This window comes from Nymphaea colorata, chromosome 4 (assembly GCF_008831285.2).
Source record: "Nymphaea colorata isolate Beijing-Zhang1983 chromosome 4, ASM883128v2, whole genome shotgun sequence".
In the NCBI taxonomy this organism is placed as follows: Eukaryota; Viridiplantae; Streptophyta; class Magnoliopsida; order Nymphaeales; family Nymphaeaceae; genus Nymphaea; species Nymphaea colorata.
This window is the reverse complement of record NC_045141.1, coordinates 1,629,484-1,649,160: the sequence shown is the minus strand read 5'-3', so window position 1 is coordinate 1,649,160 and position 19,677 is coordinate 1,629,484. Positions and strand designations below refer to the sequence as shown.

Here is a 19,677-nt window from a genome sequence, read left to right as displayed (position 1 = left end):
GAAGTGAACCAACCTCGTGTGCTAGCCATTCATTTTATGAATGTGTTTTCATAATGATAAGTTAATGAAAAATAATGGATGAGAGGCCAGTAGGTTATGGCAATGTGTTTGAGAGATATCCCGCTCTCACTACTGGTCTCGCTTGCTCGGAGCGCAGGCGATGCAAGGCCCCAAGATATCGTTGGGTGATGTGTTTAGAGCGTTGGCTTCTGCCTTCCCAACCTGGGTGTCCTAGGAAAGGCTGAGCAACTCTTCCTGGAATTCAAACATCCATGGATGATTGGTCTACCGCTGTAGCGTGAACGGATCCATATCGTTTTGGGCCACCATGGGGGTTGTCTCCCGACTGTAGGTCGCTCGTGGTGTGCATGTGCCTGTGTTTGCATCCATAGGAACTATCAATTCACTAAAGCTAATGTAAATGAAATAATTGTAAATGAAAAGAATGTGAATGAAGTGAATGTGAACGATGTGAATATGCATGAAGTGAATGTGACAAACAAGTGTGTTAATTGTGGTCACTGAGTGGTCCCTACATTTAGTGGAATATGCGAGTGGCTGCCATGACAAGTTATGTGACTTCAGGCTACTATCATGATGTGATAGTGTTTATGTTTTTCGTATATGTTACATCTCATATTTGAGCCCTTACCTAAGAGGATTAAGGATTTATCTGGTTTGTTGTCATACTACAAAGGCTAAGCCTTCTATTGTTTTCCTTTTTCAGGTTTTGGCGGACCCGGGGCAGCAGGTTGACTCAACTCACATCTTACTGGAGAGATTTTGGGTCTATTGCAATGTCGGCGCATCATGTTTTGGGTCTCAATAATGTCTTGTTTTCGTTAGACATCAATGTTGTAGTTTTGGGGCATTTTTGTCATGTGTATCATTGTGAAATATGAAGTGATTTTATATGAACTAAATTTACTATATAATAAAATGTTCGCACTAGTGTCTTTTGATGTGCATAGTTCCTTTTGAATTGTTGTGTCGTCACACCTTGACATTTTATATTTTTACAAAAACAAAAGTTATTTGGGGGTAAAAAGGTCGGGGTGTGACACTGTTAGGTAGGGAATAATTCCCACACTCAATGGAGAAACGATATTTTCCGCTCTTTCAAGGCCCCAGAAATGGAGTTATTAAGATTTTCTGGAGAGGATTCTCTCAATTGGATTTTTCAAGCTGCATAGTATTTTGAATGTCAAGCAATTCCCATGGATCAATGTGTGAGTTATGTGACTGTTCATCTAGAAAGTGTTGCAATTCGATGGTATGATTGGATGGTTGCTCAACAGGGTAAACCATACTGGCAACACTTTGTTGAGGTGTTGCTAGTCAAAATTCGAGCCCTCAGCCTACATGAAGTTGTCTAAGATCAAACAGAAAACCTCTGTTTTGGAGTATCAAGTGCAATTTGAGGAACTCAGCAATAGAGTACAACCCTAGCCTATGGAGAAATGAGAAACTAATAAGAAAACATAAATAAAACAAGATAAAGTGGAAAAAAATGATTTTTTAATGATAATAAAAATAATGAAAATAATTTAGTTTTAAGTTAAAAGTCGAATACTTGATGACGTTAATGTTTAAAAAAAAAACATGAAAATCGGGAAAATAACGTGAAAAAATATGATAAATATATTTTCCCATTTCTTTCAAAGTATCACGATTTTTTTGTGCTATTTCGCTTTTTTTTTCTCGTTAACATCGCAATATTTTCACAAATATCACAATATCTATGGCATCAGTGAAATCATTACCATTTAGCCTAGGGCACATACCAAAACTTTAGAAACACCATTTAGTTTTCATTTATATTGTGGTAGTGAATGTAAAAAGTAATCATATCTTTTACCAGGCACAAGATCCATTTAGCATGATATATAAAGGCTTGTTACTATGTTAATCCTTCACATGGATATCATGGTGAATATATAAACTAAACTTTAGATATTATCTCCATCTGTACAGAGGCAAAACCAAACTGCTTAGTAAAGGTCAAAGATGCTACAACAGAAAGTTAAGGACTTACTTGGATAACAAGCATAGAGGGCAGCAAACCGATCTGCATTTTGTGCCTCAAGGATGTAATCAATCTCTTCAAACATATGCCTCACCTGCTCAGGCAGGGAAAACCTAGATATAAGAATGAAAACTAAATTAAAGAACAAGGATGCTAAGTTAATCCAAATTCGACAAAGATATGCAAACAATATAGCAGCCCCATCTATAGGTTCAACATTTTACCATACAGCAAATCCATAGGAACAATTAACAGGTTCAATGAAAATATGTACTTAAGATGGTGAGTATTAAGGTCACCCTTCCCCCTCGCTAGAAGACCATGAACTCTTTGAGAAATAACGATGATCCCCATGTAATATATGAAAACAGATCAGCTGATGGTAGAGCATGATGAAAACTGTCTTCCAATGTTGATGGCAAGTGCCGTTCCTGATCTCGAAATAGCCATATGACCAAGAGGTCGAATAAACCACCTGTAGGGAGTTGAGTTGTCCAATGGCACATCATCATTAATTTTCATTTTAATCCTAAAATTTATAGTGAACAATTTTCTTATCAATGATTCCAAACCCTGACCTGGCCTATGTCACATAGGTACGGGGTACGGGTGCCGATGGGGGTACCGGTGCGGGTACAGGTACTGACCATTTTCAAAAAACTTAGGTGCGGGGGTACGGCCGTATATATATATAAACAATAAGAAATACTTAGAAAATATGTATCAAAATAAAAAATATACATCAACATAAACAAATAAATAATATAGAAAATATATATGAACGGTTCTTGCAGCAGTGTGTTTAAGAAACCTATGAAAAACTTTAAACATATGGACAACCCAGCAGCCCCCTAGTCAAACATGATCATCAATCGAATTTTCACATCTAAAGAATAGAATTAAAAGTAAGGTGGAAAAAATTAAATCAAAATACACTTCAGCAGTTTGGATCTATAGGTACCCAAGTGTCAAAGTACCCATTTTGGGTACCGGTACGGCGACACGGGTACGTGGACCTGACTGAAGTACCCATGTGACTTAGGACCTGGCATTCATTAGACAGTTCAAAACAATAGATACCCTCTTGGTGAGTATGGCAACACAAATCTGCTTAATTTCAACTATCGGTTTTCTGCTTAATTTTTAAGGATAATAGCATCTATATGGGATAACAAGGTAATAATTCTAGCACTAACTAAGTTTGAAAATATAATTTTTTAAGTTTTAAAATACAGCCATACCAAGCTGTACCCACATACTGGTGTCGCCATACCTGCATACCAACACGCCAGATCACACATACCCGCATGACTTAAATCAAGAGCAAAAGATGTAACAAACAAGCCAACAATGAATGGCTCAAATCAAATCAAGGAGAGGCAGGATAGAGGTTCGGTATGAATCAGAAAATGCTCTTAATAGAAATAAGAGCTGCTATTCATTGCAAACTAAAACAAAGAAGAAACCTAGCCACTCAAGTAAAGTTGGGGAAAAGAAGCAGATGAAGAAATAGAATTAAACAACCCTCACCATCTCATTTACTGCAACCAGTAGATCTGTTCGAGCCATTGTGAATCGCTTTAATTGCCCACCAATCATATGAAACAGAAGGGCATCGAGTGTCAAGGAGAGTGACATGCCAGGTCTCTGCACCTTAACAGCTACAAGCTCTCCAGAAGACAAATGAGCTACAGGAGTTCAAAGAACCAGACGGTTAGGTATATCATGGACAGATATATTTGTCATCCAAAGTGTACAAATAATACGCCATCAACACATACTAGTATTTTCGGGAAAGAATTTTTTGGAGAGATGGATAATGTTCTTCACGAACCTTTATATACTTGTCCTAATGATGCTGCTGCAATAGGTTCTGGGCTAATATCAGCAAATATTTGTGAAATGGGAGCGCCCAATTGAGACTCAATAGACTTTAGAGCAACAGAAGATGGAAAAGGTGGTATTTGATCCTGAAGTGCCAAGAAAGAATTATGGAAAGCAAGAGAGAGAGCGACCACGAGGAGTGCTACACTCTCTACTGCATGCAGCTAACAGACGAAAAAAACAAATACATATTATTCCAAAGAACAAAACAACAAACATAATATTGTCAACACCTCGTATAAGAATATGTACTTAATTGCCACCCATACTTCATTTTGCAGTTTGTAAGAGCAACTTTCATCCCACAATTTTTACAACAGTTGGATTTAAATAATTGAGTTAAAATGTCCACCTATCAGAATAAATTTTCTTTTTCCTAAGTCACAACAATCAAACATCAAAAAAAGTACTTCTTATGCGAAGTCTGATGGACATATCAGACTTATCAAGTACAATAGTCATAAGAAGTCTAAGATGCAGGCGAAGCACAGATTAATCATAAGGATTTGTGGCCAACTGGTTACCAACTACACTACTATAGAATGTCCTCAAAGTAAAAAAATAACCAAGTATCTGTTAGGCTGGTCACAGGTATGAAGAGAAAGAAAGAGCAGTGAAAAAAAGTAACATTAATCTGCCCTTACGGTAAAACTGAACAATTACACAATAGGTCCAAAAAGAAAACAAATAACAATAAAGAGAAGCTCCTAACTATTTAATATTCCAAAGAACCACCTAACGTAAATACTATTCAACACTCCCCCTCGAGCTGGAGCATATATGTTAATCATGCTCAGCCTGTCACAACATCTAGAAAACTCAAAAATAGGTAAAACTTTAGTAAAAATATCAATTGCTTGCTCTTCTGAAGCTACATGTATGGTAGATATTGATAGAAATCTAACACCAATATGTGTAACTAAAAATAGTATTCATGCAGGAAGATAGAGAGAGAATGAGACAATGACAGGCTGAGGAAAAGAGGTTGTGGCCAGGATGGTCTATATGGCCCATATTTATAATACTCAATCAGTTACGTTTGTTGAATCCTAAGAGACTCTTCAATCGCAGAATCCTAGGAGACTTCTCACATATCACAAGGACATAGAATACCGCAACACAGTTTACGAGAAAGTAAAGTACAAGGACATAGAATGACATGAGACATTGTTCAACATGTTGGATCCAGATGGAAGATCCAAAAATCTTATTGTTTAACACCCTCCCTCAAGTTGTGCATGGTTTCGAACCATGAATAGCTTGCTCTTCAAAAACCAAAACTGATACTTTGTCAATCCATGGTTCTTTCCAAACTTTACATTCATGGCCAACACATTTTGGGAGTTCCCTTAATTAGTCCTTTCCATGACTCTTTTCATATTCATTTCGTGTTGGAGGAGTTTACCTTGTAATTCGTTGAAGGAGGGCAAAACAGGAAGGACTTCAAGAGCTGTAATAAAAGCATTATAATCATGCCTAAGTCCACTTAAGGTTTGTTGCACCTTTTCTTTATCAGAAATGTTATTCCCTGAGATAGCAAGTTGGTCTACGACAGCCCTAATATGTCCCAAATAATCCATGATAGATGTTGAACCCTTCTTCAAATTCTGAAATTCTTTCTTTAAGTACATAATTTCTCCTTCTAATATTTGGGAAAAGGTATCAACAAGAGTTTACCATAATTCTTCTACAGCACAGTCATCAAAAACTGAAAGTAATAAAGTAGACAGAATATATGCAACCAGCCTTTGGTCGCGTCTCATCCAGACAACATGTTCAGGGTTGCTATTTTCTTGAACAGCAATGACCTCTCTTGCCTCATTTTCTATTTCTTGCAGAATAGACTTTGGTGAAGCCGTTGTTGAACCATATAGATGCCCAAAGAGGCCTTAACTCCTTACAAAAGGCATGACCTGCCCTTTTCCAGGTTAGATAATTTTCATGGTTGAGTTTTTTGGTAATAAGATGAGGAAGAAAATTTGAGGACATACCAAAATGCGAAAGGTTTTCCATGGGAGCATAAAAGAAGGGTATACAGGTAGAAAATAAGGGGAGAAAAACAATATAGGATATAACAAGATGTGCCCCTCGGCAAACAAGAAGAAAGTTTGTATAAAAGGACAAGAATTACGCAAGAGAAAAGTAAATAGTCAAGATAGAGACAAGATGGGAAAAGAGTTCTAACCAGATCAGACCTGTTTGGGCGTTCCGTTAGGTAGAGACAGCGAAACCTTGCTTTGATACCATGATAGAAATCTGGCACCAATATGTGTAACTAAAAACTGTATTCATGCAGGAAGATAGAGAGAGAATGAGACGAGGAAAGGCAGAGGAAAAGAGGCCGTGACCAGGATGGTCTATATGGCCCATATTTATAATACTCAATCAGTTACAATTGTTGAATCCTAAGAGACTCTTCAATCGCAGAATCCTAGGAGACTTCTCACATATCACAAGGACATAGAATACCGCAACATAGCTTACAAGAACATAGAATACAAGGTCATAGAATGACGTGAGACATTGTTCAATGTGTTGGATTTTGGATCCAGATGGAAGATCCAAAAATATTATTGTTTAATAGATATGACTCCTCCTTAGACCATGTCTATGATGTAACAACAATCTACTTCAATGTGTTTTGTTCTCTCATGAAATACATGGTTATTTGCGACGTAAGTGGCAGTCCTGCTATCACAGGAACATCTTCATAGGTATGGAAGTAGGAATACCAAGACTCTCAACTCAAGTAACATGTCATTTCTGCAACAATTTGTGCCATAGCTTGATACTCTGACTCCGCACTAAATCTAGAAACAACATTTTGTTTCTTGCTTCTCCAAGATATGAGATTTCCTCACATAAACACACAAAACCCCATGGTAGACTTTCCATCATCAATAGAGCTTGCATATTCTGCATCACTATAGGCTTCAACATCAAGAGATGTACCCTTTCTGAAAAAAACACCTTTGCCAAGGGAGGACTTTAAATATTTGACAACCATCATTGCAGCATCCCAATGTGCCTTTTTTGGTCTTTTCATGAACTGACTTAGTTTTTCCATAGCAAAACCAATATTTAGCTGAATTACAGTCACATATAGAAGCTTACCAATCAGCGATCTGTAAGATTGGGAATCTACCCCTTCAAAATCATCATCATAGAGGTGTATTCTTGGGTTCATAGGAAGAGTTGTAGGTTTTGCTCCCAACATTCATGTGTCATGTACAAGATCGAGTACATTCTTTCTCTGCGATAACACAACACCTTCATGACTAAGAGCAACCTCAATGCCAAGAAAATACTGTAGCCGGCCAAGATCCTTGGTAACAAAATGTCTTTGGAGAAACTCCTTCGGTAGTGCTATCTCCTGCTTGAAGAATATTGTCTACATACACCACTAGACAACTATACCTCTAGATCCTTTTTTGATGAAAAACGAATGGTCTAGCTGAGATCTGTTAAACCCACACTATGACACAACAGAAAATTTGTAAAAACAAGCATGCAGACTTTGCTTCAAACCATATATAGCCTTCTTCAACCTATACACCTTCTCATACTCCCCCTGACTCTCAAAGCTAGGAAGTTATTGCATATATACAATCTCATCAAGATCTCCATATAAAAAAGCATTTTTAACATATAGTTGATATAAAGGCCAATCATAATGCACAGCAATAGAAACAATAAGGCGTATGGTCCCCAACTTGGCCACAAGAGAAAAAGTCTCAAAGAAGTCAACATCATATGTTTGTGTATACCCTTTTGCAACGAGACGAGCTTTATAATGCTCCACTGAGCCATCAGACAAGTACTTGATGGTGAAGACCTAATTGGAGTCAATGATATCACAACCAAGAGAAAAATCAACCAAGTCCCATGTCTTCCATTGGAGCAAAGCATCCATTTCATCCTGCATAGCCTGTCACCATCTCGGGTCAATTAACGCCTGCTGGCAACTAGAAGGAACAGAATGTGTAGACAATGCAGACACAAACTGATGCAGGCTACCACCAAGAGTATCAGTAGAAACAAAGTCTGAGATGGGATGAAGAGTACACTGTTGTTTGCCTTTGCACAAGGCAATAGGTAATCAGAAGGTATCTCAGAAGCATCCTCAGTGACATAAGGTATACTTACATCTCGAAAAGAGACCCGTGGGCGGTCATGAGCAAAAGCATGTCAACATGTGTAAACCAGTGGGGGATCACGGAATCTGTGGAAACCTAGAGAAGACTAACAAGGAACAAATTGAGTGGGATATGGAGGAATAGGTAAAGGAATAGGCGATGACATTTCGGACAAGGGTGGAGTCGACTGAAAGTAAGGGCGTAACTCAAAGAATGTAACATTCGCACCGATGTACTGGTTACTCGTATGGGGGCCAAAACAAGTGTAACCCTTTTGGTGCTTTGGGCAGCAAATAAAAACACATTAATCGATTGAGCAGCAAGTTTGTCTTTAGTAGGGCCAAGGACATGGACAAAACAGCGGAAGAGAAAAAAGGGGCCTATATGTATAAAGGAGCTGAATAGGAATTTGATTGTCAATGGAAGAAGATAGAAGACGGTTAATTAAGTAACATGCAGTGAGAATGGCATCACCCCAGAATTGTGCAGGAACAAAGCTATGTAACATAAGTGTGCGAGCCATATCAAGTAACTGACAATGTTTACGTTCGGGCCGTTTTGTTGTGAAGTATGAGGATAGATAAATTGAGGGCAAATTCCATACTTAGAGTAAAATTGTAGCAAATTACTTGATTTCAACTCAAGAGCATTATCGGTGCGAATATTTTTGACAATGAAACCAAACTGACTTTTTATTTCAACAAAAAGTCTTGAAAAACACATATAACTTCAGACCTATCATTTAACAAGTATACCCAACTAAGACAAGAAAAATCATCAACAATGACACTATAATACCTAAACTTGGCCCAGCTTACAACCTGGCTAGGCCCCCAAACATCGACATGAATAAGATCAAAGACAGCATAAATAGACTGACACATACTGAAAAGAAAACTACTTCTAGTGTGTTTGCCTAATTGACAGGCCTCACACTGAAAAGATTCAGATGTTGGAACCTTGGGAAAGACACTACAAAGTTTGGACAATGATGGATGACCCAGTCGAAGATGCCACTAGTACATGGTGCTTTGAGAGAGAAGTAGATGCCACAATCTCCATTGGTTCCGACAGTATGTAAACTCCTTTGTGCTCATGGCTACCACCAACTGTCTTCCCAGCTTGCAAGTCCAGAAAAGAACATGAACCATGATCAAATATAGCTCTGCAATGCAGATCATTCGTCAGCTATGTAACAGATAGAAGATTAGCAGGAAATTCTGGGGCATATAACACACGTGAAATAGAAACATAACTAGAGAGTTTCACATCCCCAAATCCCATAATAGGAGAAAGCCGCTCGTCAGCAGGCCTAACATGCTGAGGTTGTAGGAATCCATGGAGTGAAGTAAAAAGATGAGGCTGACTACAAAAGTATTTTGAAGACGAGAATCAACAATCCACATGGTACCTGGTTTGTGAGTAATACTACCAGCAGATAAAGTGGAATCGATTATAACAGTGAAAGTAGTTGTAGATCTCGTAGTAGGGAGAGACTGCTGAGATAGAATCTGATCATACTCTACTTTGCTCAAGGTCAAAGTAAAGCTATCATTAGGGCTGCACAACGAGTCGAGCTACTCGAACTCGACTCGTTTAAGCTCGACTCGTAAGTTAAACGAGCTGCTTCATTAGTTAAACGATTTGAACTCGAGTTTACGAGTCAACTCGTTTAACTAATCGAGTCGAGCTCGAGTTCACTCTAGTGGACTCGTTAAAGCTCGACTCGGCTCGATTAACATACCAGTTTTAAAAAAACCGGTTCAGCTGTCTCACTTTTTATCAGGCGGGAAAAAAGTTTGGGCTAGGGTTTCTTTTTTCGTTCTCCGCCTCTCTTCTTTTTTTCGGTTCTCCGCCTCTCTTCTTTTTGTCATTCTCCGCCTCTCCGGTCTCCCTCTCTCTGACTCCAACTCTCCCTCTCTCGGTTTCTCCGACTTCTCCTTCTCTTCTCCGCCTGTGCTCTGCGCTGCTGCCGCCCTGCTTGTGCTCTTCTTCTCCGCCTGTGCTCTGCGCTCCTGCCGGCTGCCGCCCTACGTCAGTGTTTTCTTGATATCGTGATTGTCTCCTTTTCTAGATTGGCAGCCTAAATGCAAACATATCCCAGGCTGAACTATGACGATCGTTCCTATGGTAAAGAAAGTTTGCTGTTCTTAGCTCCTTCATTGTTTGACAATATCCTCTGTGTCTGTGTGTGGCTCTGTTCCTGATCTCTGTCCATCTTCTGTAGTCAATCTACGACAATGATGTTTCATCTTCTTGATATCGTGTTTGCAAGAAATGTTATGACAGATTGTTTGAATCAATGCAGAGAATAGTTTGATCCAAATACCAGGTTTTATGTGTGTTTGCTTTTTCAGTTTGGGCAGATGCTGAAACTTGGTTCGAGCGCCAGCAAAGAGAGCAAGAGATGAAAAACTTAGAAGCTGAAAACCAAGCTGCTTTGAGAGCTACATATGTGCTGACACCATGGTTGGAAATGAAATGTTCAGAGGAATTTCAGGGGGACAGAAGAAACGGGTGACAACAGGTGGAGAAAATAGAGCTAGTTTAAAATACATTTCAGCATACTGATCAAGTACTTAGCATGCAATACAGTTCAGGCATTTATGTTAACTCATATTGATTATTCTTCCAGGAGAAATGCTGGTTGGACGGACCAGCTAGAGCTCTCTTTATGGACGAGATATCTACTGGTTTAGATAGCTCCACCACGTACCAAATTGTGGACTCTATCAGACAATTTGTGCATATTATTGGAGCCACAGTTGCCATTTCTTTGCTGCAACCAGCACCAGAAACTTATGATCTTTTTGATGACATCATTCTTCTCTTTGATGGGCATATTGTATACCATGGTCCTCCGTCCTCGTGAGCATGTACTTGAGTTCTTTGAATCTATGGGCTTCAGGTGTCCTGAGAGAAAAGGTGTCGCATGGTGATGTCCAGGCAAATATTTTGGTGGTTTCCATTTTCTGCTGAAATATTAAGCAACGACTGACCTGCATTTCATTTCTCTTGCAGTCCACTTGTTAAGCTCTGGCCCTTGCTGCCTTGGTACTTGACCATACATGTCTAGTATTGAGTTCATATAATGCATATGTTTCATCCCTTTTCTCACTGGACAAATGCTCAATTATGTTTTTCAGGATCGAAAGTCACAGGACAATGTAAGCATTGTTATTGCAGATTTAGGGTACGTGATCACACCAAGCCTCTGTCATCAGCATCAATTTTTACCTTCAACAAGCTTGAATATATGTTACTATCAGCGTGAATGCTGGTTGTTGTGAGTGACTCTAGTTATCAAAGAAAATATCTAAAATAAAATGGTCTCCTGGATTTCATAAAGCTTATTACTGCATGTTGTATAACATCATCATTCAGAATATCAGGTTTGGTCCGATTGGCTATAAATAAGCATATGAACATAATGTCATAATTTAGATAATTGCATGTCTTGTACCATGCACGTTAAGCTACTAATTTCTTTTATATCATTATTGGTGAGTGAAGTATGACTTCATTGTATTTGCAGAAGAACGAATTGGCAGGCAATGCCTCCTGATCAAGATCAAGTGAACATCTTCATTGAATTCGGCCAAGCTTTTGCTACTATAGGGATAGTATCATTGGGAATCTGGTTGTCACATCAGTTTGTTGCATGAAGTTGCAACCTTTAAGATATGGATGTAGATAACATGCAAAGATCCTCACATCATCTTTGTAAATCATTATATCCATAGACATTGTAAATATCATGTGAAATCATATTCCATTGAGCAATCTTTGTAAATGGCACGTGTGAACGTGTCACTTATTTTTCTTTCTACTTTTCTATTGAAAATCAATTAGGCTATTTTCTGCAAGATTTCCACACAACCAGTATTTAAAGTTCAGGTGCTTCTGTCACTTTCCATTTGGAAGTGGTAGTTAATACTATTTCAGTCACCATTTTTTACTCTTGGGTGAACTAGTTGCTCCATCTCATTGCCATTTGATGTCTGATGCATCCACATTGAAGCTTATCTGAGAGTTTTTCCAAGTTGTTCACATTTCAAAGCTATGTCAACAGATAGTTTCACTTGGCTTTCACGTCCTGCTTTGACACTAATTTTTTGGACACAGAAATTCCTGAAAACACAGAAAAACTCATTATGTATTAGTGGATGCTGTATGATGACTTATCATTAGCACCAAGAATTTGCACATCCCTTTTCTAGTGCTTCTCCTGGTTGTTTGGTTTTTGCCTGCATCTACACCACTTAAAAATTAGTGTATTTGGATAGCTAGTGTGCTTACACGAGCTTTATTTGTTCAGAATTTTATTTTGATTCAATATTTTAATGTATATAGGTAAATTCAAGGAGGCATTTGACATCTTATGCAAAATGCAAGATGTTGGGGTACATCCTGACAAGGTTACTTGCAATATTATTGTCCATAAGTGTTCAATAGCAAGGGAAATGTTTGTTTTGATTCAAACTCTTCAGTATATGAAAGAAAATTCACTTGTTCTTCGTCGACCCATGTATTTGGAAGCATTGGAGGCTTTGAGAAGCTGTGGTCAAAATGATGAACTGTTAAATGAAGTCAATCCCCATTTCTGCCATGAAGGCTTTGATGATTGTAGATGGGATCTTTCTCCAGACTCTCAGCATTATGCAGACAGGGGAGTTCTTGTAATTTGTAAACTTATAAACTGTAAATGGTTGCATGGTAGAGTCGAAAAGCTTTCCCTTAAGAGTGTTAGTTCCATTATTTCACCAATCACTAAAGACGACTTTGATATTGATGTGCAGAACTTATTCTTATGTTGGTTACAGGTATCTCTTCTGTTGCTCCTACTCTCACAACATAGCACCAAAAGGAAAATATATAATGTTCATAAGATCTTGACTCCCAACCCATATAATGTTTAATTTTGTCAACTCAAATAGGACCTCTTATTATTATTATTTTTTTAAGTTGAAGTTTTTTCAGGAAATCATAGGAAAAAAATAATTATGAGGATAAACATTATGGGACATTTGATTTCCTTGGTAACGAGTTAATCGAGCCTTAATCGAGCTCGATAAGGATGAGTACCAAACGAGTTATCGAGCCTTAATCGAGCTTGAGCTCAACAAGTAAGGACGAGTAGTTAAATGAGCTTATCGAGCTTAATCGAGTCGAGCTCGAGCTCGACAAATGACTATCGAGTCGAGTTCGAGCCAAGATAGTTGAGCTATATTCGAGCTCGAGCCGAGTCGAGCTCGTTTCTTACTTAGTCGAGCCGAGTTCGAGCTGACCGAGCTCGGACTCGACTCGGCTCGTGTTCAGCCCTAGCTATCATGAGTCACTATGGAAGGAATCTCCCCTAGGGGTGTGACCGGTCGAGCAGATCCTACTGGAGTATGAGCAGTAAAGGTCCCTCTGTCACCTGAAGGACCAGATCCTCTACCCTGAGTTGTGGAGACAGGATGGCTATGTTTGTCCCAACATCTATCTTCTAAATGTCCCAACTTTCCACAATAAGTACAATGAAGTCGCCCTCTACCCCTTGCACCACGCTTGATCCTCTTCCCCTAGGCGTCCACGTCCTCCAGACAGAGCTAGGGCTGCTGCAGGAGCCTCACTCAGAGGCTGAGAAAGAGAGACAGCGAGTCGATTGAGTCTATGATATGCCTTAGCAAGATTTGGAATCTCGGCTCCAGTAAGCATTTGTACTTTAGCTACCTCAAACTTAGGTGACAAACCAGCCAAGAACTTTGCCACCATTGTCTGCTCGAAATGTGTCATGTAGCATGCCTGACAAGGAGGTCGAAGAGCCTTCAGTCGCCTTCAGTCGTTCATATGCTGCTTTAACTAGACCAAAGTATTGGGACAATTCCAGACCCTGTTGCAGTTTGAGAAGTTCTTCCTCAACTTGTAAGATTTTAGAAACATTCTTGTCATGGGAATAAGTCTGTCTCAAGAATGTCCACATGTGTTTCACAGTCGTATAGTAAACAAGAGTAGGGGAAATATCAGATTGCACACAATTCATAATCCACGACATAACAATGCTATTGTCTTCTTTTCAGGAGGCATACTTCACTGTTTCAACAACTGGTTCATCCTCTTCAAGGATGTGGTCTTTTCGATGCCCTACAACTGACATCATAAACATGTGAGACCAAATTTCGTAGTTGTGTCCATCTAATTTCACAGTAGAACCATAACAAAATGGATTACCAACAACTTTATACTCATTATGGATCTCGTTCTTGGTATCATCAGCCATATTGAGCTGATGTCCAATAATTCAAAGCTGCACAAATCGATGAAAAAAAAATTGCAGCAGACTAACAACACCACAATCCCCACAATCAAGCAACTTAGTACATAATCACTTCTAATTATTTGATTCAGCATATAAAACTAAGTTCAGAACAAGAAGACAGCAACCCACTTATTTTCCAATATCAACGACACTCAAGATGGACATGTATGTAGGTTACATGCGCAGAGAAAGTCTGCCCAACTTCAACGCAAAAACAGAATTAGCCTGCCCAACTTCAGCGCATCATGAAAATTCCCCAATTATCCTGCTTGACGCAGCATCAATTCAACTTCAGATCTGATCGACTTCACTGACAACAATAGGAAGATGTCAGCCACCATTCACGAGGCTGATTGACTTCACCAACAGGAATAGGAGGTCACCATCCTCCCTTCATGCCAAACTCAACTGCAGCCACTCTTTAGATTTGAACCACTCCACCATCATCAACGACGAAGGGAAAACTATTTCAACTTCATCATATGATCAACGGAACTGATCGTTTTGCTTCTGGTGGTAACATGCTATTGAGTGGTGGTCCCACTTATGGGGTCAAATCAATACGTTATAAGAAGAAAGTTTTGAATATCAATCTCATTGATATCAACTATCTCATAAGTATCATACCAAATCCCATCAATTCAATCACTTTTTCCAGAAATACGAGACATCTAAGTCGTACAGGTAAAGAGATCTATTCATTGATAAGAAAAAATGTGAACAGTGATTGGATTGATGATCAAATAGAATCCTGGGTCGCGAACAGTGATTGGATTGATGATGTAGAAAGAGAATTCTTAGTTCAGTTCTCCACCTTAACGACAGAAAAAAAGATTGATCAAATTCTATTGAGTCTGACTCATAGTGATCATTTATCAAAGAATGACTCTGGTTATCAAATGATTGAATAATCGGGATGCATGAGATTAAGTCATGATCGGATCCCTGATCCATGCCACAGTGAACTTTAACTACCAACAAAACAGTGCCAACGAGGTTGGGAGAAGAAGAAGAAGAAGAGAGAGCAACCAACCTATAGAGTCAAGCTCACTTAGGGTTAGGAAGCTCTAATACCATGTTACACTGGTCGCAGATATAAAGAGAGAGAAAGAGCAGTGAAAAAAAGTAACATTAATCTGCCCTAATTGTTAAGATGTGTTTATATTCAGTTTTAGGTTTAAGAGGGTACTTTTGTAATAACTTTTCCTTTAGATGGTTCTCTTGTAACTTCTCTCTCTCCTCTAGTCTATATAAAGAGGAGTTAGGGCAGATTTCGAGGTTAATCAAATATTATTCTTTCTAATCTTATCATGGTATCAGAGCAGCAGCCGTCTCCTCCTCGACGCGCCGATTGAGCGGCGCAACCCGCCGCCTGACCGCGCCCATCGCTGCGCTTCCTCTGCCCGCTCGTGTCCACCCGACGCCTCCGCCAGTCGCTGTCCTGACCTCCGCCAGTCACAGTCGCTGTCCTGATCTCTCCACCCGACGCCTCCGCCAGCCATTGCTGTCATCTTCGCCGCTGCACGCTGCATCGCCTCTGCTGTCTCCACTCCCCCCGTCGCCGCCGCTTGCATCGTTGCCCTCTCCGTCCGTCGCCGCCTGACCACGACCGTCATCGCCCGCCGCCGCCTGCTCGCGTCTTGCAGCATCTCCGCCCATCGCTGCCATCTCCGCCCATCTTCGCTCCTAGTTTCTGCCTGCTCTCGCAGCATCTCTGCACCGCCGCTGCTTCGCTGCTGCCCTGCACCGTCGCTGCTCCGCCGCTGCCTGCCACCGCTGCTTCGCTGTCGTCTCTGGTATCTCTCTTCATTCTTCTTCGTCGGCTTGTGTCTGATCAGCGTTGTCAGTTTCGTTCCAGCCGATCAGACTTATGGATTACTTCGTGCGTTTGACTGCTATTGCTCGATGATCAGCATGCTGTCTTTACATATGTGATTATATTCCTTGTTGCCTGCACTTCTTATTCCGTGGCTCGGTGTCCTCCTTTGTGTTGAAAGATGTCTGAAATTAGCAGTGGAGCTAATACCTCTTCCTTTGCATCGTCGGGAGAGATGAAGAGTTCCCCATTTTCTAGCATTATCACCAAAATGGATGGGGGAAATTACGAGATGTGGGCCATGCAAGTAAAAAGAACCTTGATCGCTCATGAGAAGGAACATCTCATATTGGAGCCCGAGCCCGTACAGAAGGTAGGAAAATATACTACTTGGTTTAAAGATAATTCGTTGGTTATGGTATGGATTGTTGGTACTCTTTCTCAAGACATTGCAAATGAAGTCTTGCATAAGGAAAGTGCAAAGGATATGTGGGATTCCCTTGCAGCCACCTATTCACAAGCAAGGAATGAAACAAGAATTATGCAGCTTCATCATGATATTCATCAGATGCGACAAGATGGTCGACCTCTTCATACTTATTATTCTAGTCTCAAGTCCATGTTTGAGAGACTAAATAGCTACTTTCCTGCATGTAAGTGTGAACAACAAAAGGCATATAGAGATATGCTTATGGTAGGGGTATTTCTCTTTGGATTAGACTCTGTTTATGAATCAGCAAAGAATCAGATGCTCACTAGTCCCTCGATTCCTCCTATTGATGAGGCTTATAGTAGGCTAAGCAGAATTCCAATCCCTGCGTCGACTGTTCTTGATACCACTTCTGCTATGCTTGCTACTCGTGGCAGAGGTGGGTCCCTCTTTGCCAGAGGACGAGGATACCGTGGTCGTGGCAATACCACTTCGCGCCCAGTATGTCAGTTTTGTCATCGCATTGGTCACACTGTGGATAAGTGTTGGCAGAAACATGGTCGTCCAGCTGTTGCAAATCAGACTGTATTTACTGATTCTCCAGAGCAGCCTAAGCCTCAGCATACTGTTTCCTCCAGTGAGTTACGTGCAGATGATATTATCTCTCAGTTGAGAAACTTGATTGGTGATAGAACTCAACAAGCTCCTGATCCGACCACCTCTACTATCACTACTGCTGCCAGTGCGTCTTCATCTGGTATGTATTCTGACTATACTCCTGCTACTGACACTACAGATTGGCTCATTGATTCGGGTGCATCGACCCATCTCTGTGGAGACAAGGCCCAGTTTACTTCTTATGTCCCTACTCCACCTGGTCGCTCGGTTATTCTAGCAGATGGCAAATATTCTCCAGTTGTTGGACATGGAGAGGTCCAACTTACTTCATCATTGCCGTTGCAACATGTTCTTCATGCACCAGAATTCCCACATAGCCTACTGTCTATCAGTCAGATCACCAGAGATTTAAACTGTCGTGCGATATTTGACTCCTCTTCCCTTGTGTTTCAGGATATACTGACGGGCAGGGTGATTGGCAGTGGCCGTGAACAGGGAGGTCTTTACAGGCTAGTGCATCCCTTTCCCTTTGCTGGGTCTACCTCTGCAGGGTCGTCCTCATCCTCGGCTTATACTTGGCATTTACGTTTTGGACATCTACCGTTTCAGAAACTGCTGCATGTTCTTCCTCAGCTGTCTCCTAAGTCCTCTTTTCAATGCGAGTCTTGTCAGTTGGGCAAACACCATCGGTCATCCGTTCCTCCGCGGCCCAGTAGAAGTAGCCATTCTGTGTTTGAGTTACTTCATTTTGATGTTTGGGGTCCGAGTCGTACACCTGATCTTCAAGGTCATCGATATTATCTTGTTGTTGTCGATGACCATAGTCGTGTTAGTTGGGTTTTTCTTATGAAGCATAAATCTGAAGTGGGTCATGTAATCAAAAATTTTATCAATGAAATTCTGACTCAGTTTGATACTTGTGTCAAAATTGTGCGCTCTGACAATGCTCTTGAGTTCTGTGCTTCCTCTTTAGAACAATTTTTCAGGGATAAGGGTATCATCCACCAAACCTCTTGTGCCTATACCTCCCAACAAAATGGGGTTGCTGAACGGAAACACCGTCATATTCTTGATGTTGCCAGAACCATTATCATTCATAGCCATGTTCCCCATTCTTACTGGGGAGATGCTGTTCTCACAGCATGCTACCTTATTAATCGTATGCCGTCATCTGTGTTGGGAGACCTTATTCCTATCTCTGTCCTCTTTCCTGACAGAGACTTGTTTTCTGTTCCACCTCGTGTTTTTGGATGTGTTGCCTTTGTTCAGTTGCTTGGTCCTGGGCGAGATAAGCTGTCTCCTCGGGCCATCAAAACGATCTTTGTTGGTTATTCCCGCACTCAAAAGGGATATCGGTGTTATGATCCTTCTACTCGTCGGTATTATGTGAGTGCTGATGTTACATTTTTTGAATCAACCTCTTTCTTCTCCCCCAATGGAACTCAATTAAGGGCGCCTGAATTGAATGATGAAGTCCATTTTCCTCTACCTCTCATGAGTTGTCCAAAACCAGTAGATCCACGTTTTGGGGCTGTCTACCAACGTCGTACTAAACTTGTTGCGCCTGTTCAATGTGCACCTGTGCCTTCACCCAGCACGCCCAAGGTAATTCCTGACACAAACTCAACTGACAATTTTTTATGTAATGATGACATAGGAGAATGTCACGAGCATGTTCATGCTCCTAATGAACTTGATATGCCCATTGCTCAAAGGAAAGGCAAACGCAGTTGCACTTTGCATCCTATCTCTGGTCATTTATCCATGGATAGACTCACCCCTATGTACCGACAGTTTGTCAAGGGGCTGTCGGCTATTGCTCTTCCACAGAATCCCATGGATGCTCTTTCTGATCCCAAATGGGCCGCAGCTATGCAAGAAGAGATGGATGCTCTTCAGTCTAGAGGCACCTGGACACTTGTTACTCCTTCAGCTGATGCCGCCATTGTTGGTTGCAGATGGGTCTTACTATCAAATACAGAGCGGATGGCAGCATTGACAGATATAAGGCTCGTCTGGTTGCAAAAGGCTATACCCAAACTTATGGGGTTGATTATTATGATACCTTCTCTCCTGTGGCACGACATGCTTCTTTACGGATTCTCCTTGCTGTGGCTGTCAGCAAGAATTGGTCCCTATCACAGCTTGATGTCAAAAATGTCTTTCTCTATGGTGACTTACATGAAGAAGTGTATATGCAGCAACCACCAGGGTTTGCTGCTGAGGGGGAGTGTCAGAAAGTGTGCAGATTGCGAAAGGCGATTTATGGTCTGAAACAGAGTCCTCGAGCTTGGTTTCAGAAATTATCAGAGAATATTGAGAATGAGGGCTTCAGACGCTCTTCGGCCGACCATTCCCTCTTTGTCAAGAAGACTTCTACAGGTACGGTGATAGTTCTTGTCTATGTTGATGATATCATTGTTACAGGGGATGATGATCAGGGGATTTCCAACATCAAGGATGTCC

At 40.6% G+C, this 19,677-nt stretch overlaps 1 protein-coding gene and 1 long non-coding RNA gene across 6 annotated transcripts in view; one reads left to right on the top strand and one right to left on the bottom strand.

The window, feature by feature from the left end:
- Positions 1-19,677, bottom strand: part of LOC116252740 (uncharacterized) — a 110,956-nt gene that overhangs the window by 82,525 nt on the left and 8,754 nt on the right. For 3 of the 5 annotated variants that reach the window (XM_050077429.1, XM_050077431.1, XM_050077430.1), the window contains exons 6-8: positions 3,861-4,074; positions 3,557-3,714; positions 2,036-2,120 (exon numbers count right to left, since the gene is read on the bottom strand). In XM_050077429.1, the coding sequence (XP_049933386.1) occupies positions 2,036-2,120; positions 3,557-3,714; positions 3,861-4,074 (457 nt within the window). The remainder of the gene's footprint in view (positions 1-2,035; positions 2,121-3,556; positions 3,715-3,860; positions 4,075-19,677) is intronic. The other 2 variants (XM_031627234.2, XM_031627237.2) reach the window with 2 other exon arrangements.
- Positions 10,990-11,830, top strand: LOC126410002 (uncharacterized). Its single transcript, XR_007573188.1, has 3 exons — positions 10,990-11,100; positions 11,193-11,239; positions 11,582-11,830. It is a non-coding gene; the product is annotated as an uncharacterized LOC126410002 (long non-coding RNA).